This window comes from Pseudopipra pipra, chromosome 1 (assembly GCF_036250125.1).
Source record: "Pseudopipra pipra isolate bDixPip1 chromosome 1, bDixPip1.hap1, whole genome shotgun sequence".
Classification (NCBI taxonomy): Eukaryota; Metazoa; Chordata; class Aves; order Passeriformes; family Pipridae; genus Pseudopipra; species Pseudopipra pipra.
The window spans coordinates 155,521,469-155,547,419 of record NC_087549.1 but is presented as its reverse complement, the minus strand read 5'-3'; the positions used below and the strand labels follow the sequence as shown (position 1 = coordinate 155,547,419).

The 25,951-nt window shown below is 65.7% G+C and overlaps 3 protein-coding genes across 4 annotated transcripts in view; 1 reads left to right on the top strand and 2 right to left on the bottom strand.

The window, feature by feature from the left end:
* Positions 1-25,951, bottom strand: part of SCAP (SREBF chaperone) — a 123,286-nt gene that overhangs the window by 40,917 nt on the left and 56,418 nt on the right. The gene's annotated exons all lie outside the window — the stretch shown is intronic.
* NACAD (NAC alpha domain containing) lies at positions 967-10,114 on the top strand. Its single transcript, XM_064653183.1, is given in 11 exon segments — positions 967-1,651; positions 3,843-4,182; positions 4,184-5,446; positions 5,540-7,563; positions 7,999-8,175; positions 8,251-8,339; positions 8,417-8,500; positions 8,970-9,116; positions 9,195-9,326; positions 9,687-9,809; positions 9,972-10,114. Coding segments are annotated over 11 exon segments (4,416 nt in total). The 5' UTR covers positions 967-1,629; the 3' UTR covers positions 9,987-10,114.
* On the bottom strand, positions 11,552-25,905 carry CCM2 (CCM2 scaffold protein). 2 transcript variants are annotated; one of them, XM_064650915.1, is made up of 10 exons: positions 25,706-25,905; positions 20,702-20,875; positions 20,347-20,430; positions 19,643-19,826; positions 19,118-19,254; positions 18,248-18,383; positions 16,477-16,534; positions 15,294-15,432; positions 13,450-13,588; positions 11,552-12,494 (listed from the first exon to the last, which is right to left on the bottom strand). In XM_064650915.1, exons 1-10 carry the CDS (start codon positions 25,733-25,735, stop codon positions 12,220-12,222), a joined length of 1,356 nt encoding a protein of 451 aa, XP_064506985.1. In that variant the 5' UTR covers positions 25,736-25,905; the 3' UTR covers positions 11,552-12,219. The 2 variants fall into 2 exon arrangements, with proteins under 2 accessions (XP_064506985.1, XP_064506895.1); XM_064650825.1 differs by lacking the exon at positions 25,706-25,905 and adding an exon at positions 22,356-22,592.

Genomic DNA, 25,951 nt, shown 5'->3' with positions numbered 1-25,951 from the left:
CACACAGTGATGAGGGGGGCACAGCCCGGCCACCCCGGGGGGACACACAGTGACGGGGGGGCACACGGTGATGGGGGGGGCACAGCCCGGCTGGGGGGGGGGCACACAGTGACGGGGGGGGCACACGGTGACGGGGGGGGCACAGCCCGGCTGGGGGGGGGGGCACAGCCCGGCCACCCCGGGGGGGGCACACGGTGGCAGGGGGGGCACAGCCCGGCTGGGGGGGGGGGGGGCACACAGTGATGGGGGGGGCACAGCCCGGCCACCCCGGGGGGGGCACACGGTGGCAGGGGGGGCCCGGCGGGGCCGGAGCTGCTGAGTCACCGCTGGGGCCGTGCCCGTGCCTGGCACCGGCAGCGCGGGCACGGCCTCGGTGCCAGCGCGGGGGGGACGGTGCCGGGGGGGTGACAGTGCCCGGGGGGGTGACAGTGCCCGGGGGGGCCCTGGCAGCGCTCCGCGTGCCCGCACCCCAGCTCCTCGCCCCCCCAGGTCCCTCGGGGGTGCTGTGGGGGTCCAGGCCGTGGGGTGACCGGGGCGGGGGGACCTGGGGGTGTCCGGTGCCTCCTGGGCATCACCCCCCTCCCACCCCGCTGTCCAGGGGGGTCGTGTGTGTCCCCCCCAGGGACCCCTCCTCATCCTCCTCCCCATCCTCAGGGAGACGGGGAAGGGGAAGAGCCGTTGCCATGGCAACGCGCGTCCTCTCCCGTCCCCCCCCATCCCGCCCCCCCGGCGGTGACAGACGGGGGGGACACGCGGGTCCGTGTGCCCCCCTCCCCCGCGGTGTCCCCACACACGCGCAGACGCTTTTGGGGGGCTCCGCCCTGCGCGTCCCCTCCAACCCCCCCGGACCGCGGGGAGGCTCAGCCCCCTTTTTAAGGACAAAACTCCACTGCGCGGGGGGAGCTGAGGCTGGACCCCCCCTCCGACCCCCCCACCCCGGAGCTGACGGACACGCCACGTGCCCCCCCCGGTGTCACCGCACACACGCAGATGCTTTTCGGGGGGTTCCCCCCCGGTGTCCCCGCGCCAAATCCCCCCGGACACCGGGGATGCTCAACCCCCTCTTCTAAGGGACAAAATCCCGCTCCGGGAGGGGACACCGGGGCCGGGCCCCCCCTCCGACGCCCCCACGTCTCCCCGCTCCGCTGCCACCTCACACGCGCAGACGCTTTCAGGGGGGCTCCGCCCTGCGTGTCCCCCCCCCAGTCCCCGCAGGACCCCGCGGGAGGCTCAGCCCCCTTTTTTACGAGACAAAGTGGGGGAAACTGAGGCCGGGCGCCGCCCCCTTCCCCCCCCCGGAGCTGATGCAAGCGCTGGGTGGGCCCTGAGCCCCCCCGACCCCCCTCCCGCCGCAGCGCCCTCCGGCACGAGCCCCGTGTCGCGACAGAGCGGGGCCGGGCCGCGATTGCCGCTGACATCAGCGGGGTGCCGGGGCCGAGCCCCCCCGCGCCCCCCCCGCCCCCGCCCCCGCCCCGCTGATGCTCCGGCGCTGCCGCCGCAGCCGCGTCCGCCCGAGCGGGGGGAGCGGGGGGGGGCGGCGGGGGGGGCCGCGCCGGGGGGGGCCGCGGGCAGCGCCGACACCGGAGAGTCCCTGAAATCCGCCGGGGGGGCGGATCGGAGCAGAACGGGATGCCGGAGGGAGCGGAGGCAGGTGAGGCCGGGGGGGCGCGGGGGGAGAGCAGGGAGCGGGGCGGCCGGGATGGAGCTGGGGGAACGGGAGCGCGGGGAGGGGGAGGAAGGACCGGCCGGGGGATGGAGAGGGAGGAATTGGGAGCGCGGGGAGGGGGATGAAGAACCGGCCGGGGGGATGGAGCTGGGGGAACGGGAGCGCGGGGAGGGGGATGAAGGACGGGCCGGGGGATGCAGGGGGAGCCGGGCCATGGAGCCGCAGGGCGAGGACGGAGCGGGGCGATGAGGATGGGGCGGGGGGCCGAGGGTGGCTCGGGGGGAAGAAGGACGGAGCCGGAAGGATGAAGGACGGAGCGGAAAGGACGGAGCGGGAGGATGAGGATGGAGCCGGTGGGATGAAGGGTGGAGAAGGGAGGATGGAGACGGAGACACGAGGATGGGACTGGAGGGATGAAGGACGGAGCGGGAGGGGTGGAGGGGTGCGGGATGGGAGGATGAGGATGGAGCTGGGGGAGGAAGGACAGACCCAGAGGATGAGGATGGAGGGGGGGAATGAGGAACAGAGTGGGAACGATGGAGCCGGAGGATGAGGACGGAGCGGGAGCCATGGAGGACAGAGCAGGAGGGATGAGGATGGAGCGGGGGATGAAGGACGGGCTGGAATGACGGAGCCCGAGGATGAGGATGGAGGGGAGCGCTGCAGGACGCGGGCCCCGCTCTCGGCAGCCGCCACCGCCCGCGGCTCCGGGCCCGGCACAGCCGGGGGGCTCCGGCACGGCCCCCCAGGGAGGGACTTTGGGGACCCCGCTTCGGGGCCGCCCCTCCCTCACCCCCAGGAGCCCCAGGGGGGTCGGGGCGGGTTGTCCCCCACCCCAGCGCTGGACTGGGGGGACTGGGGGGGCTGAGCCTCACTCCCCCCAGCACCATCCCACCCCCGGGACCAGCGCGTGGGGAAACTGAGGCACAGCCCAAGGTCACCCCGTCCCGATGTCCCCGGGGGGCCGCTGTCACCTGCCGGGGGGATGGAAGGGACACAGCCCAGTGTCACCCCCCCGGGCCTCAGGAGCTCAGTCGGGGGGACCCCAAATGGGATAAGGGTCCATTTTTGGGGGGGGGGGGATTAGGGCATCCTCTCCAGGGGGTTCTGGGGGACCGTGTGCCAGGTGGGAGTGCGAGGGGACCCCAAAACATCCCCCCACAGTGTGGGGGTGTCCCGGCCAGGCAGGGGTGGGGAAGGGTTGCGTTATGGGGGTCCCGGTAGCCCCCCCCCCCCCGTTATAGGCCAGAATCACCCCCCAAAGTGACTCGGGGGGTGGAAGGGCAGTACAGGACCCCCTTGGCGGGGTGACCCCCCCCAAGGAACCTTTCAGGAGTTCCTTCAGTACGTTGCGGGGAGGGGGGGCTTGGACCGAACCATCTCAGAGTGGGGGGGGGGCAGCGGCACCTGCCCCGCAGATACCCCCGCCAGGCCCCGCCCCCTCCCGGCACGCCCCGCGCCGCCCCGCCCCCGCCCCTATATCACACCGGGGAGCGGGGGGGCGGGGCTGCAGGTTTGGGGGTCTCGTGGGATTTGGCTGCTCCGTCCCTATGGATCCACCCCTGGGGGGCCCAGGTAATATGGGGGGGGTCAGGTAACGGCCGAGGGGTCCCAGGGGACATGGGGAGGATCCCAAGTAATGGGGAAAGGGGTCCAGGTAATATGGGGGGGTCCCACAAGGGGGTTTTGGGGTGTTTGGGGAGGGAGAAGGGGCTGCACCCCCCCCAAACCCCCTCGGGTGTGCAGTGGGGGGCTGAGCACCCCCAAACTCGGGGACTCCCTGGAGAGGGGACTGTAAGGGGGGGGTGCTCCCCCCACCCAGTGGAGGGGTCCCTCTGCGTTGTGGGGGTCTGGCTTGGGGTCCCCCCTCGATGCAGCTGCAGCCTTATTGCCCCCCCCTCCTCCGAGAGGGGTTTGAGGAGGGGGAGCCGCTGGTGTCCCCCCCGGTGTCCCCAGACCCTGGAGAGCCCCCCCAACAACTGCTTTGGGTGGGGGTCACCCTGTTCTCCCCCCCGGATGGGTGGGGGGTGACACCACCCCCCCAGGCAGTTCCCTGGGTGACCCCCCCTCCCCAGCCTGGACTGGCCCTGGGGGTCCGTGGCACTGGGGGGGGTCTCCCCTCCCCGTGGTGACTGGGGGGGTCTGTGGCACTGAGGGCTGTCCCCTCTCTCCGCAGCCCCCCCGCCGATGGCCGCGACCCCCCCGCCGATGCCGGCCAAGGAGGAGGCCCGTCCCCCCCCCGAGGGGGCCAGCTGCGACCCCGGCCCCCCCGCCGCCGCCCCCCCCGGCTCTCCCTGCCGGCCCCCCCCGCCCGCGGACCCCCTGGACACCCGCATCGTCATGGGGGAGGAGACCCGCTGCTCCCCCCCCGAGCCCCGGGGGGGCCCCCCCGTGCCTTGCCCCTTCCCCGCGCCCCCCAAGGAGCCCCCCCCGGGCTGCCCCCCCGCGCTGGACCCCGAGCTGTTCTTCACGGCCCCCTCGACGCCGGTGCGGGCGGGGGGGGCGCGGCCCCCCCCCCGAGGAGCCGACGGACGGGGACAGCGAGGGGCTGTGCTCGCCCCCCACCTCCCCCTCGGGCTCCTACATGACGGCCGAGGGCGGCAGCTGGGGCTCCTCGGGCACCGCCAGCACCTCCCCGTCCTGCTCCCCCAACCTGGCCGCCGAGGCCGAGGGCCTGGGGGAGCCCGAGGGGGACCCCGAGGGGCTGGGGGGGGCCCTGCTGCTGCCCCCCGGCCTGGGGGACCCCCCGGCCTTCCCCCCGCTGTCCCCCGAGGAGGAGGATGAGGAGGACGAGGACGGTTCCTTTGCCCCCCCGGGCTGCGAGGAAGATGAGGATGAGGATGAGGAGGACGGGCAGACGCCGGAGGAGGACGAAGAGGAGGATGAGGACGAGGTGTCGGGGCTGATCCCGGCGGCGCTGCTCCCGTTCCGGGGCAGCCTCCTGTTCCAGGCCGAGGCCGTGGAGATCTCCCCCCGCGCCCCCCCCGGGGACGGGCAGGAGGAGGAGGAGGAGGAGGACGAAGGCAGCACCTCGGCCTCGTTCCTGCGCTCGCTGTCCGAGAGCTCCATCCCCGAGGGGGGGGACGAGGCCTTCGCCTTCCGCGACGACACCGACGCCTCGTCCGACTCGGCCGCCTACGACGGGGACGAGGACGAGCGGCTCTACGGCACCGAGCGCCACGCGGGGGGCACGGCCACCCCCCCGGGCACCCCCCCGGGCACCCCCACCGCCCCCCCGGGCACCCCCGGCGTCGAGCTCCACCTTCACGCCGGGTCCCCGTGTCACCCCCCCGGAGAGGGGACGGGCCCCGGGTCTGCGGGGACCCCCCCGGGACTGCCCAGAGGGGACACGGAGCAGGACGGCCACGCCTTTGTCCCCACGGTGGAGGCGGGGTCCCCCCTGGAGCCCCCCCAGCAGGTGGCAGAAAGTTCTGGAGCGGCAGCGTCGGGACAGGGACCTCGCCCGGAGCCAGCGGTGACAGTCGGTGTCCCCCAGAGCCCCGGGCTCTGCGCCGGGGACCCCCAGAGCCACCGGCCGAGGGGGGCCAACGGGGACCCCCGGGACAGCCCTGGGGGTGACAGCGACAGTGACAGTGACCTTGAGCTGGGCACAGGGACAGCAGGGAGCACTGACGGCCACGGCGAGCCGGACACCGCGGCCACCGGCCCGGGGACGGCGGTGACACCGATCCCCCGGGATGAGACGGACACTGCGGCCGCTGGGGAGGTGACACCAGTGACACCTGGCCTGGAGGACACTGCGGAGACTGACCTGGGGACATCAGCAACACCTGGGCTGGACACTGACCTGGGGACACCGGTGACCCCCAGCCTGATGGACACCATGGATGCTGACCTGGTGACACCGGTGACACCGGTGACCCCCAGCCTGATGGACACCATGGACGCTGACCTGGTGACACCAGGTGACACCATTGGTGTGGCACCAATCCTCCTGGATGAGATGGACGCTGTGGCCACCAGCCCTGTGGCACCCAGCCCGCCCGGTGAGCCAGACACTGTGGCCACTGCCATGGTGGCACCAGTGACACCAACCCCTCTGGATGAGCCGGACACTGATCTGGGGACACTGGTGACACCCAGCCTGATGGACAGCACAGCCACCGGCCCAGTGACACCCAGCCCACCGGACACTGCGGCCACTGAGCTGGTGACCCCCAGCCCGCTGGATGAGCTGGACACTGTGGCCACTGACATGGTGACACCAACCCCGCTGGATGAGCCGGACACTGCAGGCACTGCACTGGGGACACCAGTGACGCCCGACCTGATGGACAGCACGGCCACTGACCTGGTGACAGCGGTGACACCGACCCCCCTGGGTGAGATGGACGCTGCGGACACTGACCTGCTGACAACGAGCCCCCCAGACGAGCTGAACACAGTGGCCACCAACTTGGTGACACCAACCCCACCGGACACTGCGGCCACTGACCTGGTGACACGAGTGACAGCAAGGCCACCAGATGAGATGGACACTGCAGCCACTGACCCGGTGACACCGGTGACTCCCAGCCTGCTGGACAAGATGGACACTGTGGACGCTGCCCTGGTGACACCGGTGACACCCACCCTGAAGGATGCTGTGCTCACTGACGTGCTGACATCAGTGACACCCACCCTGATGGACACTGTGGCCACCAGCCTGGTGACACCGGTGACACCAACCCCGCTGGATGAGATGGACACTGCAGCCACTGCCCCAGTGACACCAGTGACCTGCAGCCTGATGGACACCGGGGACACCGAGCCAGTGACACCGGTGACACCAACCCTGCTGGATGACGCGGCCACTGACCTGGTGACCACCACAGCCAGTGCTCCGGTGACCCCAGTGACCCCCAGCCCGGTGACCACCACAGCCAGTGCCCCGGTGACCCCAGTGACCCCCAGCCCGGTGGCCACCACAGCCAGTGCCCCGGTGACCCCAGTGACCCCGAGCCTGGTGGCCACCACGGCCAGTGCCCCGGTGACCCCGAGCCCCCTGCCCCAGCCCGTGTCCCCCGTGGTGCTGGCAGCTGAGGTGGCCCTGTCCCACGAGCCCCTGGCTGCCCTCCCGTGTCCCCCATCACAGGGGTCGCTGTCACAGCCCCCCAGGGAGGTCCCCGAGCCCCCCAAAGGGTGGGGGGACGTGGCCACCGCCTCGCCCGAGGGCTCGTCCCCGGATGCTTCTCAATCCCGCCCCGACTCCAGCCTCGACAGCGCCAGGGAGGGCCCCCCACGCCCCCCCGGCCCCCCACACCCCCCCGGGACCCCCGGCCCCCCCTGTGCCCTCGGGGGGCCGTCGGAGGAGGAAGAGGCAGAAGAGAAGGGGGAGGAGGATGATGAGGGTCCCGCGGCCCCCCCGCTGTTCACGGCCTCGGAGCGGGAGGTGTTTGTGGGGACCCCCCCGGCCCCCCCCGAGCTGCTCCCACCACCCGGTGCCTTTTCGGGGCGCGGGGCCGGCCCGGGGGTCACTGCCCTGCCCCGGGGGACCCTCGGGGACCTGCCCCCGCCCCTGCAGGAGCCCCCCACCCCCCGGCCGGGCCCTGAGCCCCCCGGCCCCACCGAGGGGGGCACCGATGCCAAAGTCCCGGGGGAGGGTGGCCCCCCAAGCCCCCCCGGCCCCCCAAGATCCCCCCCAGCTCCCCCTGAGCAGCAGCAGCAGAAGGGGGAGGCGGTGGGGAGGGTCTCCTCCAGCCCCCTCCCTGCTGTGGGGGCTCAGCAGGGGCCCCTCCAGGAGCCGACCCCCCCTGAGCCCCCCCGCCCTGCGCCCCCCAAACTCAGCCAAGTGCCTCCTCCCGCCGCCGTGTCCCTGCTGGCCCCGGCCCCCCCCGGGTCCCTCCCCGGCCAGGAGCCCCCCCCGGGGCTGCCCCCCTCCAGGAAGCACCTGGAAGGTAAGAGACACCCCCCAGGTTCCTCCGTGGCCGTGGGTCTGGGGTGGGCACCCGGGGGGGCTGGGGAGGGTCTCTAGGGGGGTTCAGACCTATGGAGGGGTTTTGGGGGCCCCCCAGCTCAGCCCCCTCCCACTGCCATAGGGGACTGTGTGGGGCCAGGGTGGGCACTTGGGGGGGCTGGGAGTGCCTTTGGGGGGTGGGGGGTTGTTGTTCCCGGGTGGGTGATGGGGGTGAGCAGGGGGGTTCACCCCCGTGGGAGGTTCCCCCCCCCAGCTCAGCCCCCCTCCCGGGGTGTTTCTTGGCACCAGGGTGGGCACCTGGGGGGGGATGTGCCTTTGGGGGCATCCCGGGGTGGTTGATGGGGGTGAGCAGGGGGTTTGACCCCCCCAAAGGAGTTTTGGGGACCCCTGGGCTCAGCCCCCCGTCCCCCCGCAGCCCCCCAGCCCCCCCCGCAGAAGGATCCGGAGCCCCGGGGCCGAGCGGCAGGGCCGGGGGCTGGGGGGGGCCGGGGGCCCCCCCGGGGGTCTCTGCAGTCCGAGTCGAGCTCCTCCAGCGAGGCTGAGACCCCCCGGGCCGAGCCGGCCCCCCAGCGCTGCCAGCCCAACCACCGAGGTGAGGGGGGGGCCCTGGGTACCCCCGGGCTTGGGGGGTCGGGGCCCCCTCTCACCTGCCCCCCCTCATTCCCAGGGTCCGGCAACGAGTCCGAGAGCAACGACGAGTCCATCCCGGAGCTGGAGGAGCCCGAGGGCTCGGAGCCGCCCCCCGCCCAGCCCCAGGTGGGGGTTTGGGGGGTCGGGGTTGGTGGGACCCCCCCGGGGGTGCTGGGGGCCCCCCTGACCCCCCCTCTCTGCAGGTGCCCCTGGGCCACGCGCTCGGCCCCGGAGAGGAACCGCTGAGCAAGGCCAAGCAGAGCCGGAGCGAGAAGAAGGCCCGGAAGGTGGGGGTCCCACTGGGAAGGGGGGGGCCCACTGGGAACGGGGGGTCTCACTGGGAATGGGGGGTCCCTATGTGGGGTTGGGATCCCCATCCCACGGTTCGGGCAGGGGGGTCAGTCCTGGGGTGTTGGGGGTCTGGTCCCCACTCTGGGGGTCCCCGGGTCACACTGGGGGGGGGCTGGGCTCACCCATGGGGTTGGGGTCCTTATTTCACCCCGGGTTTTTGGGGTGGTTAGTTCTGGGGTGTTGGGGTTCAAGCCCCCACTCCAGGGGGTTCTCCAGGCCACACTGGGGAGTGTCTGGGGGTCCCCACCCTGGGCTGGGGGTCCCATCCTGGCCGTGCCAGGGACAATGTCCTCCATCCCCCATCCCGGTTTCCCCGTTATCCCGGGGATTTGGGGTGTCGCTGGGGGGGCTGGAGCCCCCCGGGCTGCTGTGCAGGGGGTGACCCCGTGCCCCCCGTGCCCCCAGGCCATGTCCAAGCTGGGGCTGCGGCAGATCCACGGCGTCACCCGCATCACCATCCGCAAGTCCAAGAACATCCTGTTCGTCATCTCCAAGCCCGACGTGTTCAAGAGCCCCGCCTCCGACATCTACATCGTCTTCGGGGAGGCCAAGGTGGGCTCGGGGGTCCCAGGGGTGTGTGGGGGGTGTCCCTGCCCGGGGGGGCCGGCAGTGACCCCCTGTGCCCCCCAGATCGAGGACCTGTCCCAGCAAGTGCACAAAGCGGCGGCCGAGAAGTTCAAGGTGCCGCTGGAACACTCGGCCCTGGTGACGGACGCGGCCCCCGCCCTCGCCATCAAGGAGGAGAGCGAGGAGGAGGAGGAGGTGGGTGCTGGGGGGCTCGGGGGTGACACGGGGGGTAACGGAGCTGTTCCTCCCCCAGGTGGGGGGGATAGGGCTGGGGGGGCAGGACACGGAGCTGGGGGTGGCTCAGGTTAGGGTCTTGTGCCCTGGGAGGGGCATGGGGGGAGTCCCTGGGCTGTGCTGAGGGACCCCCGGGGTCCTGTGGGGTGTTATGGGGGGACAGGACGGGGCTGGAGGGGCAGGACACGGAGCTGGGGATGGCCCTGGCCAGGGTGGTGTGCCCGGGGAGGGGACACAGAGGGGCTCCCGGGATGGGGGCTGGGGGACCCCCGGAGCTCTGGGTGGGTGCCTTTGGGGGGTGACAGCCCTGTGCCCCCCCAGGTGGACGAGACGGGGCTGGAGGTGCGGGACATCGAGCTGGTGATGGCCCAGGCCAACGTGTCCCGCCCCAAAGCCGTGCGGGCCCTGCGGCACAACAACAACGACATCGTCAACGCCATCATGGTGAGTGGGGCCGGGCTGGGACCCTCCCTGCCGGGGGCTGGGACCCTCCCTGCTGGGGCTGGGACCCACTGGGGGCTGGGACCCCTCCCTGCTGGGGCTGGGACCCCTCCCCGGCGGGCCTGGGGTGTCCTGGGGGTCCCTGACTCGCCCTCTCTCCCACAGGAACTGACCATGTAGCGGCCGGGGCTGGCCTGGCCCCCCTGTATAGATGCACAGAGCCCCCCCAGATCCTTCCTCCTGCCCCCCACCCTCCTCCTCCCCCCCTGGACCGCTCAATAAAGGCCTCCTGCACCCCTTGGATTGCACTTGGCCCCCCCTGTGATGATTTTGGGGGGTCTGGGGACCCCCTTTTCCAGCGGTGAGGTGGGGGGGCAGCACAGGGGGTTGTAACTGGGATGGGGAGGTGGAGGGACAGCAGGGTGGGCGGGTTTTGGGGCTCTCATGGTGCTGGGGGTCAGGGGTGGCAGCACCCCAGGGTGCTCCCAACACCATTGGGGGTCAGGGTTTACCCCCCCCAACTTTAGGGGGGCAATGGGGGTGTGGCAGAGACCTGCCAGGACACTGCAGCTCTGCCTTACTCCCAGAATTCAATCCCCTTTCCCATGGAAACATAAAAACACCCCCCCACTCCCCCATGGGCTGTTAGGAGCTCTCTGGATCCTGTCAAAAACGGGGGGTTTCCTGAAATTCCCAATTCCCCAAAGGGTTTAATGATGGGAAGGAAACTCCCCCAGCTCTGAGGGAGGGAATTCCTGCTCCCCAAATCCCAGGGACCCGGGGTCCCCCCACTTTGCTGCCCCTTCCTGCCCCCAGTTCCTTGGCCTGGGAATGGGAAGGCTCTCGGAGGGGCCCCCTCTGTGCCCCCCAGGTGAGTCCCCGGGATCACTCAGCTTCCAGCACCCCCAGATTCCAGGGGGAGGAGGAGCTGGGGCTGGGGGACCCGTGGGAGAAGGAGGGGGTCACCAGTTAAGGGTGAGAAGACATCACTGAGGGTAAAGGGAGAAAGGGGACACCAGTAAAAGTAACAGTGAAGGGGGGGGGACACACCAGTTAAGGGTGCTGGTGAACTGGGGACACGCCAGTGAGGGTGCTGGTGAACTGGGGACACGCCAGTTAAGGGTGCTGGTGAACTGGGGACACACCAGTGTGGGTGCTGGTGAACTGGGGACACACCAGTGTGGGTGCTGGTGAACTGGGGACACACCAGTGTGGGTGCTGGTGAACTGGGGACACCCCAGTGAGGGTGCTGGTGAACTGGGGACACGCCAGTGAGGGTGCTGGTGAACTGGGGACACCCCAGTGAGGGTGCTGGTGAACTGGTGGGCACTGGGAGCAGAGGGGTTAAAGGCACTGCGGGGATTTGGGGCTGAGGCCGCTGGAATGTGCTGGAGCTGCGGGATCCCCCAAACTGCTGAGTCAGCGTCTGCCTCTGGGTGGAGGGGCCCATTCCCCCCCCCGGGCACCCATGGAGGGGTCAGCACCCCTCTGGTGTGGCTGTGGGATTAACTGGGACCCCCCCATCCCATATAGGGACCCCCCCTCAGGGTGGGACTCCTATCAGGGGGTGCAGATAGAAGGGGGGTCCTGGATCAGCTCTGGGGGTCCTGGGGTGCCCCAGCAGCCCCCCCTGAGTTCCTGCCCCCACCAGGACTGCTGGGATGGGCAGGGGGGGATTGTGGGAAATCTGGGGGAGCCAGAACGTTCCGGAATGTTCCGACAGCAGGGCCGAGAGGGTGAAATGATTCACATTGTGGCAAAACTTCATTGGGGGGGTCAGGGGGGGTTATGGGGGACCTGCTGTGCAAAACTGTAAACTGGGGAGGGAGCGGGTCTGGCCCCTCAGGAAGAGATCTGGATGCTCAAGAGCAGATCCATCCTCCGGGGAGATCCATCCCCTTGGAAGGAAACCTCGGTGCTCAGAAAGAGATCTGTCCCCAAAAACCCAAACCCCAAATCCAGCTCTGCCCCCAAATCCACACCGGAGCCGTTCCTGCCCCTGGAGCTGTTAATGAGGCCAGGAGAGTGAATCCATCCTGCTGGAGCCCCAGGTCCTGCAGAAGGATCCACGTTCTGGGACCCTCCAAGGGCAGCTCCGTGTCCCCCACCCGAGGGCACAGGTTGGTGTTCTTGGGTCCCTCCGAGGGCCACTCTGGGGTCCCCAGGGGCAGCTCCATGTCCCAGGGTACCCCCAGGGGCAGCTCCATGTCTCCCCTAAAGGCAGCTCCATGTTCTCCTCAGGAGCAGCTCCACATCCTGGTGTCCCTCCAAGGGCAGCTCCGTGTTCCCCCAGGGGCAGGTCCATGTCCCACGTCCCCCCCAAAGGCACCTCCGTGTCCCGGTGTCCCTCCGAGGGCCGGGATCCCCCCTGGGATCAGCTCCGTGTCCGGCCCCCGTGTCCAGCCCCGCTCCCTCAGGACGAGTCCCTGTCCAGGCTGCAGCCCAGCGCCTCGATGTCGCTGCTGATGTGGGAGATCATCCTGTCCCACTCGTCCTCCTCCGAGGGCACGGACTGCTCGTCGGAGCTGCCGGCGGCGCCGGTGCCGTTGGAGGCGGAGGCGGCGCCGAGGGAGCGGCGGTAGCGCCCGAAGCTGTCCGTGATGATCCCGCGCCCGTCCTTCACCCCGATGGTCTCCAGGAAGTTCTCGAAGTGCTGGCTGTCCTTCTCCGGGATGAAGGGACGCAGGCCTGGAGCCGGGAGAGAGCACGGGCAGGGTGCGGGACGCTCAGGGCAGGTACCCGTGGGGTTCTCACTGCACGGTGCTCCCGAGGCTCCCGAGCCTTCCGGGAGAGCCCGGGAGCCTCCCTGGGGGGACGGGGAGCTCCAGGGTCTCCCAGTCACACCTGGGACCTGTGGCCACCGCCCACTGAGGGCAAAATCCGGCCCAAGGGGGATCTTCCAAACTCCAAAGGATCTAATTCCTCACCCAACTCCTTGCTCGGCTTTGCTGAGCTTATGCCAATAATTTGTCCCATCAGGGACATCTGCCCCGTCCCCTTGGTGTCCCCAGGGGCCAGCAGGGCCCAGGTGAGACACACTGCTTCGATCCTGGGGGGATTTGAAATTCCTGGTCTGTTTTCCTTGGATATTAGAGGCCAGGAGGGAGGCCCTGGGTGTGGTCAGACAAACTGTTCCTGTCCTGTCAGGATTTTAAACTCCTGGCCTGTTTTTCCTTGGATAGTAAAGGCCAGGTGAGAGGATCCAGGTGTTTAAGCCCAGGTTATTTAAATGTCCCAGGTCTGGAGGAAATTCCCAGGTTGGGAGGAGATTCCCTGGCCTGGAGATTTCCCAGGTCTGGGGGAGGTTCCCAGGTCTGGATTAAGTTCCCTGGTCTGGAGAAGGTTCCCTGTTCTGGAGGAGGTTCCCAGGTCTGGGAGAGACTCCCAGGTTGGCAGGAGGTTCCCAGGTGCTCCACAGCCAGGAGAGAACAGGGAACAGCTCCAAGGCAGGGACTCAAACCGGGATAGGCTGGGACAGATGGCCCAGGAAGGAGGAATCTCCACAGGAGTGGTGGATTGAGACACTCCCCTTGTGTGGTAACCCCAAGGCCTCCCCGTGCCCCGACCCTTTCCCCCCTCAGTCCCATCCCACTGCCTGTCCCTTAGCACCCAGTGCCCATCCCTGGAGCTCTCCTGCACTCACCCAGGAGCAGGAATTTCCTGCTGTCCCCGTAGAGCTGCTTGAGGTTGATGCAGAACTCGTGGATGGAGGCCCCGTTGCGGTACTCGTGCAGCAGCATGGCAAACTGCTGGATCTCCTGGGAGGACAGCTTGGTCCGGAGCTGCGGGACAGCACTCGTGGCACCGGGGCTTGGGAGTGGCACTGCCTGCTGCCAGGGACCCCCTCATCCCAATGGGAAAGCAGGGACAGGCTCGGGGTGTTGCTGGGGCTGGGACTTATGGATATGGATGACTTTGGACAGGGGGAAGGAGACAGAGTGGGGGATGCTCCTGTGGGAGATGGACAGAGTCCAGAGGAGGCCCCGGAGATGCTCCAGGGCTGGAGCCCCTCTGCTCTGGAGCCAGGCTGGGAGAGCTGGGGGGGTTCCCCTGGAGAAGAGAAGGCTCCAGGGAGAGCTGAGAGCCCCTGGCAGGGCCTGAAGGGGCTCCAGGAGAGCTGGAGAGGGACTGGGGACAAGGGATGGGGGGACAGGACACAGGGAATGGCTTCCCACTGGAAAAGTGGAGATTTAGATGGGATATTGGCAAGAAATGCTGTGAGGGTGGGGAGGGACTGAAGTGGATTTCTGAGACAAGCTGTGGCTGCCCCACCTCTGGAATTGTCCAAGGCCAGGTTGGATGGGGCTTGGAGAAACTTGGGAGGGTGGAAGGTGTCCCTGCCCATGGCACGGGGTGGAACTGGATGATCCGTAAGGTCCCTTCCCACCCAAACCACTCCAAGATTCCAGGACACGAGCCCACAGTCGGGCCCGCCCGGCCCAGCCTGGCTGGGAAGGAGGAGGTCGAGCTGCTCCTACACCCCTGCACCCCTGCTGCTCCTACAGCTGCTCCTGTCCCTCCCTCTGAGGCCACAATCCGAGAGCCCAGGAGCGTCCCAGCGCCCCGAGGGTCCCAGTCCCAAATCCCAGGATCATCCCAACACCCCAAGGGTCCCAGTCCCAAATCCCAGGATCATCCCAACACCCCGAGGGTCCCAGTCCCAAATCCCAGGATCATCCCAGTGCCCTGAGGGTTCCAGTCCCAAATCCCAGGATCATCCCAACACCCCGAGGGTCCCAGTCCCAAATCCCAGGAACATCCCAATGCCCCGAGGGTCCCGATCCCAAATCCCAGGAGCATCCCAACACCCCAAGGGTCCCAGTCCCAAATCCCTGGATCATCCCAGCCCCCGAGGGTCCCAGTCCCAAATCCCAGGATGATCCCAGCCCCCGAGGGTCCCAGTCCCAAATCCCAGGATGATCCCAGCCCCCAAGGGTCCTGATCCCAAATCCCAGGATGATCCCAGCTCCCAAGGGTCCTGATCCCAAATCCCAGGATGATCCCAGCCCCTGAGGGTCCCGGTCCCAAATCCCAGGATGATCCCAGCCCCCGAGGGTCCCGCTCCCAAATCCCAGGATGATCCCAGCCCCCAAGGGTCCCAATCCCAAATCCCAGGATGATCCCAGCCCCTGAGGGTCCCGCTCCCAAATCCCAGGATGATCCCAGCCCCCGAGGGTCCCGGTCCCAAATCCCAGGATGATCCCAGCCCCCGAGGGTCCCAGTCCCAAATCCCAGGATGATCCCAGCCCCCGAGGGTCCCGGTCCCAAATCCCAGGATGATCCCAGCCCCTGAGGGTCCTGATCCCAAATCCCAGGATGATCCCAGCATTTTGAGGGTCCCAGTCCCAAATCCCAGGATGATCCCAGCCCCCGAGGGTCCCAGTCCCAAATCCCAGGATGATCCCAGCCCCCGAGGGTCCCGGTCCCAAATCCCAGGATGATCCCAGCCCCCGAGGGTCCCAGCCCCAGGGCCGGCCAGGCCCCCACCGTCATCATGTAGTCCTGGAGCAGCTCGGTGGCCGTGGTGCTGAGCTCGCTCTCGCTGGCCGTGGTCACGTGCGGGGACGGGCGCGCCGAGAACGACGACGGGGACGTGTCTCCTGCCTCCAGGGTGTCTGGGAAGGAACTGACACGGGACACGGTGAGTTCTCGGGAGCTCCTCGGGCACGGAGGGGCTGCAGGGGTGGGAATTTTGGGGCGGGCTGTGCAGGGCCAGGAGCCGGGCTCTGATCCTTGGGGGTCCCTCCCAGCCCAGGATATTCCATGATTCTGGAACCTCCAGGTCTGAGGACCCCGGGGAGCCAAACATTGGTTTGGTGACCCCGTGACAACAGAGCCCCACAGAGGGAATTATCCCTCCAGGTGCTTCCTCGTTGGGAACAGCACAGGGAAAAATCCCCAAACTCCTCATTTTGGGGCTAAAGGTGCAAATTTCCAATAGTGTTCATAATTCCTTCATGTTAAACATTTCAAGAGCATCCCTCCCTGTTGGATACTCCAAGAGCATCCCTCCATGTTGGATACTCCCAGAACATCCCTCCATGTTGGATACTCCAAGAGCATCCCTCCGTGTTGGATATTCCAAGAACATCCCTCCATGTTGGATATTCCAAGAGCATCCCTCCATGTTGGATACTCCAAGAACATCCCTCCATGTTGGATACTCCCAGAACATCCCTCCATATTGGATACTCCAAGAGCATCCCTCCCTGTTGGATACTCCCAGAACATCCCTCCCTGTTGGATACTCCCAGAACATCCCTCCCTGTTGGATACTCCCAGAACATCCCTCAGCGTTGGACATTCCAAGAGCATCCCTCAATCTTGGCTATTCCAAGGGCGCCCCCCCATGTTAACCCATGGATTGTGTGTTGGGATTCCATCCCACAAACACTACGGAGGTTTCCAGTGATCCAGGAGAGAAAAGTTTCCCAAACAAAGGGGTTTTTTGGGAAAACCCTTCTCCCAGCTCCAGCAGGGCCGGTCAGCCGCGGACCCCGTGCTGTGCTGACACAGGGACTGCTGGCTGTGGACGTGACTTTCCCTGGAATGCTGAGGGCAGGACAATCCGGGCCCGGACAGGATCCGTGCCAACACCCAGCGGGGCCGGGCTGAGCTTCCCACTGTGCCCACAGCAGTGGATCCGGGGCTGATCCCAGGGCTCACTTACAAAGTGCTGGCATCCGCCTCCAAGGGCTCCTTCACGTCCACTTTGGTGGAAGAGTCATCTGGAAGGAGAGAAATTGGGGATACGGAATGTGAGAGGCACGAACTCGGTGATTTCCCAGCCCAGGAGCGACAGAGCAGGATTGATTCCTGACCCAGTGATTGATTCCTGACAGAGAGGGATTGATTCCTGACCCAGAGGGATTGATTCCTGACAGAGAGGGATTGATTCCTGACACAGTGATTGATTCCTGATAGAGAGGGATTGATTCCTGACACAGTGATTGATTCCTGACACAGAGAGTGATTGATTCCTGACCCAGAGGGATTGATTCCTGACCCAGAGGGATTGATTCCTGACAGAGAGGGATTGATTCCTGACAGAGAGTGATTGATTCCTGATAGAGAGGGATTGATTCCTGATAGAGAGGGATTGATTCCTGACCCAGAGTGATTGATTTCTGACCCAGAGTGATTGATTCCTGACACAGTGATTGATTCCTGACAGAGAGGGATTGATTCCTGACCCAGAGTGATTGATTCCTGACAGAGAGGGATTGATTCCTGACAGAGAGGGATTGATTCCTGACCCAGAGTGATTCCTGACTCTGCTGGAAGGGGACAGGCCGGGAATGAGCGACAGGAGAGGAAACAGCCTCAGGTTGTGCCACGGGAGGTTTAGGTTGGATCTTGGGAAAATTCCATCCTGGAAAGGGTTGCCCAGGCTGCCCAGGGCAGGGGTGCAGTCCCCACCCCTGGAGGGGTTTAACATCCACGGGGATGTGGCACTTGGGGACGTGTGTTGGTGGCGAGGGACGGGTGGGCTCGAGGGTCTCTGAGGCTTTTCCACCCTGAGTGTGGCTGTCCCTGGCCCCCCACAGGGTGGATGTGGGGGATGCTGGGAGCACCCCTGGGATAGGTGACACCCACCGCTGTGCTGGGACAGGTGACAGGGACAGGTGACAGGGACAGTGACACCCACCGCTGTGCAGGGACAGGTGACAGGGACAGGTGACAGTGACACCCACCGCTGTGCAGGGACAGGTGACAGGTGAGAGGTGACACCCACCGCTGTGCAGGGACAGAGGACAGGTGACAGGGACAGTGACACCCACCGCTGTGCAGGGACAGGTGACAAGGTGACAGTGACACCCACCGCTGTGCAGGGACAGGGGACAGGGACAGGTGACAGTGACAGGTGACAGTGACACCCACCGCTGTGCAGGGACAGGGACAAGGTGACAGGGACAGTGACACCCACTGCTGTGCAGGGACAGGGACAAGGTGACAGGTGACAGTGACACCCACTGCTGTGCAGGGACAGGGACAAGGTGACAGGTGACAGTGACACCCACCGCTGTGCAGGGACAGGGACAGGTGACAGTGACACCCACCGCTGTGCAGGGACAGGTGACAGTGACAGGTGACAGTGACAGGTGAGAGGTGACACCCACTGCTGTGCAGGGACAGGTGACAGGGACAGGGACAGTGACACCCACCGCTGTGCAGGGACAGGTGACAGGGACAGGTCACAGGTGACAGTGACACCCACCGCTGTGCAGGGACAGGGGACAGGGACAGGTGACAGTGACAGGTGAGAGGTGACACCCACCGCTGTGCAGGGACAGGTGACAGTGACACCCACCGCTGTGCAGGGACAGGTGACAGTGACAGGTGACAGGGACAGGTGACAGGGACAGTGACACCCACCGCTGTGCAGGGACAGGTGACAGTGACAGGTGACAGGGACAGGTGACAGGGACAGTGACACCCACCGCTGTGCAGGGACAGGTGCCGCGTGGGCGTGGAGGCCCCGTCGAAGATGGCGCGGTCCAGGAAGTCGATGGTGGACTCGGTGTAGACGATCTGGAAGACCTGGCTGAGCAGGGAGCACAGCTCCTCGGCACCCACCTGGAACAGCAGGGAGCTTGGGAAACCCCAGGCCGGCCCTTCCCTTTGGCACCATCTCCCACGAGGACCTGAAGTCCATCACCCTCCCGCGCTGCCAGAGGAACATCCCGACCCTCTCCCACCCGGGAATGGGGCTGGGATGCTCCAGCATCCACTCCTGAGCCCTCTCATTCCGTGCCGAGGCTCCTCCGTGCAGCTCCCTGGGATTTTGGCTCATCACCTGCATCCCAGAGAGGTGGAGGTGGCCCAGGGAACGTCACAACTGGGAACACGGGGACTGAAACTCCAGCCCAACTGGAGACTGGAGGGACTGAGAGCAGGAGCTCTGGATCCAGACACTGGATGAAACAAACTCCCAGGTCAGCACTGGGAAAACGCCCTGATCAGCAAAATCCCATTATGGGATTGTCATCCTCGGGGATTTTCTGCTGCTGGAGGAGGCTCTGGGCAGCAGGAACCAAGGGAAACCATCCCTGGAGCCCCTCTTGTGTCCCTCTCCAGGTATCACCTTGTGCTCCAGCAATGCCCAACGACACCTGCATCCCTAAATGCAGCCCCGTGTGTCCCACAAGGCAGGGAGGCAGGGCAGGATCCGGACACCCCACGGGCTGTGGCCACTGTGGAGTTTGGGGCTCCACGCTCACACCGATCCAAGAGCCAGACATGTCCCAGCAATCCCCCTGCAGCAATGGCCAGGTGCTGCTGGGGTTTCCCTGGCCAGGTGGGAGCTGTACCTTGTTCTCCGTGGCCAGGACCACCAGGCAGCAGCACTCCAGGGGCCCCCCCGCGCTCTCCGACAGCGACCCCGACGTCAGCGCCTTGGAGCCCTCGGCACACAGGCTCTGGCTCGGGGAGATCCCGGGATCCTGAGCTGGGGGGAGAGGAGGAGTGAGGGAAAGGGGGGCAGGGAGGGGACAGGAAGGAATCTTGGGGTGGGCAGAGCAGAAGGGGATGAAAAGCCTCAACTTTGCAGTTTGTTTTGACAGCTCTGGAGATCTCTGCCATTCCCACGGCTCAGAATTCCACCAGGGGAATTCCAGCCCCTACGGCACTTACTCCTTTATCCCACAGCCTGTCGGGGGGGTTTGTAATGTGACGAATCCCTGGCTCAGCCAGGGACAGGCTGAGAGCACACAGGGACAGGCTCCCGGTGTCACAGGGAGCCCTGGAATGGCCCGGGTTGGAAAGGCCTTGAGGATCCCCCAGTCCCACCTGCAGGGACGGGCAGGGACAGCCCCGGGAGCAGGGGCAGGGCTCACCTGTCTTGAGCAGGACGAGGTGCGCGGAGTCGTCGCGGACGTAGGACACGGCGGCGATGTCGTGGATGGGCACGCGCAGGATCAGGTCCTCCCCATCCCGCCACACCAGCTTCACGTTGTAGGCAGACAGGCTGAGCACGGCGTCGTGCTCCGCGCTCAGCTGGCCCGGCAGCTGGTGGGCCCTCTGGGGCACAGGGATGGGCACGGCTCAGCCACGGAGCGGTGGGGCGGGGCGGGCCTTAGGGATCGTCCGGCTCCGTGCCACGGGCAGGGACAGCTCCCACCAGCCCAGCTCGCTCCAGCCTGGCCTGGGACACCTCCAGGGATGGGGCAGCCCCAGCTTCTCTGGGAAACCCATTCCAGTCCCTCACTGCCCTCCCAGGGGTGTTTCACCGTTCCCTCCCACCTTGGAACCTTTCCCTCCCATCCACGGGACACCAGGATGGAGGACACCGGGATGGAGGACACCGGGATGGAGGACACCGGGATGGAGGACACCAGGATGGGAGGACACCGGGATGGAGGACACCGGGATGGAGGACACCAGGATGGGAGGACACCGGGATGGAGGACACCGGGATGGAGGACACCGGGATGGAGGACACCAGGATGGGAGGACACCAGCTGGACGAGCCCCAGCGCCGTGGGAGCTCCGTGACCCTGGATTTTCCCTGCTGGGATCCCTGGAACAGGTGACCCCTCACCTTGGCGTTGTCGATGAGGTGCAGGATCTCCGTGCGGCTGGAGGGGTTCAGGTATCCCGGGATGGAGGTGAGCTGGCCTAAATACTGGGAAAGAAGAGCCAAACCGTTACCACAGCACGGACACAGCCTTGGAATGAGTCCAGAAGAGCCGTGGAGATGCTCCAAGGAAAACCTGCAGACAGGTGAGAGCTGGGAATGTCCCCCTGCAGAAGGGAAGGTTCCGGGGAGACCTCAGAGCCCCTTCCAGTGCCTAAAGGGGCTCCAGGAGAGCTGGAGAGGGACTGGGGACAAGGGATGGAGGGTCAGGACATGGGGATATCGGGAAGGGATTCCCAGCGAGCAGGTGGAGCGTTACCTTGACCTCCTTCTCGATGTAGTCGTGCAGCAGCAGGTCGGGCTCCACGCGCTCGGGCAGCGGCACCACCACCGTGTGCAGCGGCCGCCGCTCCGTCACCTTCTCCTGGGCCTTCTTATCCCGGCCCTTCTCGCCCTTCAGGAACACCCGCTTGAACGGAGACACGATCCCAGGCTGGGGAGGGAAGGGGACACCGGGCTGAGGGGGACGGGGGCTGTGGCACCGGAACTCGGGGCCCTTGCCCAGCCCTCCTCAACCCCACCCTGCCGCTCCGACATCCTGCTGCTCCGCGCTTGGAGCTACAGATCCGCGGCTTTCCACTGGAAAGCGTTTCCCTAGGACGTGTCCCGAGTGCTGAACGCTTCCAAAATGCGGTGCTTTTCCCCCAGGGTCACCACGTTCAACCTCCCAGGCGAGGGGAGTACAAGTGTGTTCCAGGTAAAGAGCACATCCGGAGGGTTCCTCCGTGGTTCTGTACCTCCTGCCATGGAGACTCGCCAAGGAATGCCCAAGGGACAGGCAGGAATGTTCCAAGGAGACCCAAAATAATGAGAAAATCATCCAGAAAGCGAATTTCTCTGGGAGAAACGGCTCTTGGTGGTTCCTGAAGTGCCAGGTTTGGAAAACCGTTGGAGCCAACAGGTGGGCTCCTGGCTGAGAGGGAGCACCTTTGGCATCGGCACGGGAATTCCAAGCGGATCCCACCGAGCTCCACGCTGGATAAACGACTGGGAACATCCCCAAACTGCTCCAATTCCAGGGTTATCAGGTGAAGTGGATGTTTGGAGCAGGCAGATCCATGGCTGGACCCGGGAGCTCCTCGGCAACATGGCTCCAGTGCCCCATTCCCAGGTGGCCTCTGCTTCCCACCCCTCAGGACAGTCACATCCCAGCTTTCCTGACCCCCACAGCCAGGAGAAAGGAATATGGGATCTGCAGGGGCAGAGAAGGCGCTTCCAAAGGTGAATTAATTAAATATAAACCAACAAAAAGCTCCTGGGAGAATGGGAATGATCAGCCACAAGGACACTGGGGACAGCACGGCCTGGAAAAACATCCCTTGGATCAGGGAGAGAAAAATAAAGGGATTCTACAGGACAAAAGGGAAGACAACAACTGCACGGCCCCTGCCTCAGGAGCAGCAGTGTGGATTTTTGGGAAGCATCCAGGAGAAGGACTCCATGATCCTTGATGGGGATATTCCCTGATTCTGTGACCCCATAACCCTGCCCAGGGGTTGGGACTCCACAGAGAAGGAAATCCTGGATTCAACAGGTTCTGTTTGCCAAAAGCAGAGGTTTGGGGACGCTCCAACTCCAGGGTGCCCCATCCCAACTCTTGGCTGCTGATGCCCAGGGATCTAATTCCACAGGAACCTCTTAGGAATGCAAAGCAGAGCGACGCAGGAATCCCCGGCTGGAATCAGCACCCAGACACTTCCCCTTTCCCCAGCTGGCTCCAGATCCACCCCAACCCATAAACCCCCCTTCTCCCTCCGGGATGTGCTGTCTCCATGGGGCTGGGGTGATCCCGAGCCCCCCAGGCTCTCTGGGGAGGGGATCTGGGGATCCCAAACCCGGGGCAGAGGCACCTCCCGCGGTGACGCAGCTCTGAGACAGCTCCTGCTTTTGGGGCTCCCCATCCCGGCACCCACCTCGTCCTCCATGGAACTCCCTGGGAGCTGGGACAGAACCGTGCTGGGAGAGCTGGGGGGGCTCTGGGGGGAAACGGGGAGCTGCTCCCCTGGCTTTGGGGGAGCCAGGGCCGCAATGGAGGAGCTCAGGGCCAGGAAGTGCCACGGCCACAGCTTCCTCCCTCCCACGTGACAGGGCGAGCTGGGGGTGGAACTGGTGATGGGGCTGTGGCACGAGCCCATTCCCACCTCCCACCCCGCCTCCTGCACCCCTAAATCCCTGGGAACACCCCAAACCCTTGGTGCTTTGCTGCTGGGAAATCCCCCCATCCCACAGGAGGCTGAGCCCTGGTTTCTCCTCAGAGTTCAGAGCTGGTTTGTCTCCAGCACCTGGGTAGAGACCAGTGGTTGGACCTGATGATGCCAGAGGCTCTTCCAACCTTAATGATCCCATGATCCACCGAGTCCATGGGCGGGAAGGCTTCTTCCTGCCCAGAGAAGCCGTGGCTGCCCCATCCCTGGAGGTGTCCCGGGCCAGGTTGGATGGGCCTTGGAGCAACCTGGGCTGGTGGGAGGTGGGCAAGGGGTGGAACTGGGTGAGCCTTAAGGTCCTTCCAACCCAAACTATTCCATCATTCCATGGTTCTGTTTTGAGTTTCAGGTTTCACATTTGGAAAGCAAAGCTGGGAATGAGGCTACAACTCCCTGAAGAAGGAGGTTGGTTGGAGAAGCAGCAGCCCAAGACCTGGTGGCTGGTTTGGGGAGGATGGGCCATCCTGGGAATGGGAGCCAGGAGTCATTCCCATGGGAGCTGCTGGAGAGAGTCCAGAGGAGGCCCCGGAGATGCTCCAGGGCTGGAGCCCCTCTGCTCTGGAGCCAGGCTGGGAGAGCTGGGGGGGTTCCCCTGGAGAAGAGAAGGCTCCAGGGAGAGCTGAGAGCCCCTGGCAGGGCCTGAAGGGGCTCCAGGAGAGCTGGAGAGGGACTGGGGACAAGGGATGGAGGGACAGGACACAGGGAGTGGCTTCCCACTGCCAGAGGGCAGGGAGAGATGGGAGATTGGGAAGGAATTCCTGGCTGTGAGGGTGGGCAGACCCTGGCACAGGTTTCCCAGAGAAGCTGTGGCTGCCCCTGGATCCCTGGAAGTGTCCAAGGCAGGGTTGGAGGGGGCTTGGAGCAACCTGGGCCAGTGGAATTTTCTCTGTTACCCCGTTCCCCATCTCCCAGTAAGCACAGGCAGCTGTTTGCTCCCCCAGCAGCCACAGCACAGACACTCCAAAATCCACTTTATTGGCCCCCAAACGCCCCAAGGAGCAGAGGGGCTCCAGCCCTGGACTCTCTCCAGCAGCTCCACGTCCTCCTGCTGCTGTTCCCAGGGCTGGGGCAGCTCTGCAGGGGGGTCTCAGCTGAGGGGGCAGAGGGGCAGAATCCCCCCTGCCCTGCTGAGGGATCAGCCCAGGGCACGGGGCTGGATCTGTCCAGGGCATTCCCAAGCTGGAAAGGTCAGGAATTTCATGCTAACCGAGAATTCCCTCAGGGACATCGTGCAAGCTCCGGATCACCTGCAGCCGTCGGACGGATTCCAGAGTCAGACCAGCAGGAAAATCCTCCTGACAGGCAAATCATTCCCAGAAAATCCACCTCCACCCTCTCCTCTTCCCAGGAATAACCAGGCTGGGAACATCCCTCCTCACCTGGGGCTCCAGGTGTGACCCCACCCGCTCCCAGCCCTGGGCAGGCTCCCACAGCCCCATGGGAATTCCGGATGGGAAATGGGAGTTTACCCCAAACCTGCCCAGGGAACAGCTCATTCCTGCTGGGATAACCACCAGGGAGATCCTGGGAACACCAGCTCCTGGCAGGAATTCCAGGCCCCCAGTTTAAACCAGTTCAGGCTCTCCCCAAAGCTGAGCTGGGACTTTCCTGCTCATCCCAAACCTGCCCCACCATCCCTTTGGATCAGCACCTGAGGGGCTCAGTGCCCTCACTTCAGCCCAGAACGCTGCTGGAATGATCCACAGGGGGAAAAAAAACAGGGGGAAGAGTTCTCCCTGCAGCTGGACCAGCAGCTGGACACAGGGATGGATCCCCCCGACTCCACAGCTGAATGATCCGGGTTTAATGGTGATCCACCACCAAAACCATGGAAAACTGGCTCCAAGGAAGCTCCATAAGCCCAGGAATCAGCCCAGGAGATGCCACAGCTCTGGAGGGGCTCAGGGAGCTCACAATCCATTGGGATCAGGACAGGAACAGACAGGTCTGAGATTACCAGTGCAGGAGAGACTGGAAAATGTGGGATCAGCCGTGGGAATCCTCCTCATCCACCAGGATCACCCACAAGGCAGGAGGGAAACAGACTGGGGCAGCCAGGCCTGGACAGAAGGGACTGGAAAATGTGGGATCAGCCCTGGGCAGGGGCTGTGAGGAGGATTTAGGGATCAGAAGGAGGACAGGTGGGATCATCCAGGGGGGATGGAGAGCAGTGGGGGATCAGCTGAACACATCCAAGCACTTAAGAGGAGGATCCAGACCCCAACCTGGGACATCCCAAGGAAGAGGTGGGACCCACACCTGGGTCACCCCACACCTCCTGAAGCCTTGGGAGCCAAGTCCTTCCCAAAGGCAGGAGCATCCCGTCTCCAGGAGGGTAATTCCTCCCCCACAGCACCAGGTGACACCAGGGGGGTTGAATTCCCAGGTCTGGCTCCATGGGAAGCCTGGATGGCAGTGCCCCAAGAGATCCATCCCTTTTCCCTCACTCTGGGAATGTTTTGCTCAGTCCCAGGCAGAGGCTCAGTGGGAACCTGCTGCCCCTTCCCTGGGAGTGGAGGCCCCCCCAGAATATCTGATTTCTCCCCAAAATTACGGGATCAAAGCCCCCCCGCTCCAGGATTGTGGAGCAGCTCCGGCTGAACCTCCCCCGCAGGACCCAGAAATGGGCTGAAATGAGGGAAATTAGGGCAAGGTGGGAACAGGGGCAGCTGCTGAGACCCAGAGACACGAGGAAGTACAAATGTATAAAGGTATAAATGAACCGGTATAGAAATGAGATTAATTCACGTAAGGAGTTGATTTAAGTAAGTTAACAAGCCCATAAATTAAGAGCTTCATAAATAATAACCCCATCAATTAACGATCTTCTCAACACCCCCATTCACATCGGGAGGAGGATTTTTTGTTTTGAGGGGGCGGGATCCCGGGCAATCCCCGGGAAGGGGGATCCGGGCAACCCCCGGGAAGGGGGATCCGGGCAATCCCCGGGAAGGGGGATCCGGCCCGGGGGTCCCGCAGGTCCCACGCCCGCGTTCGGGAGCGCCCCGCGCCGGGGCTGAGCGACCCCCGGAGGGGCCCCGCGGTGCCGCCGCTCTCACCTTCTTGCCCTTCTTGCCCTCCTCCTCCATGGCTCCGGCGGCGGCCCGGGCCCCCCCCGGGGCATCCCGGCCTGGCTGCGCGGCGGGGCCTCAGTGCGCGGCGGCGGCGGCGGCGGCGGCAGCCATGGCCCGCCCGGGTCCCGCTCCAGCCCCGCTTCCCGCTCCCGTTCCCGATCCCGGCCCCGCTCCCGCTCCCGGCCCCGGCGCCGCCTCAGTGCCCGCGGCTCAGCCCCGCCGCCATCTTGG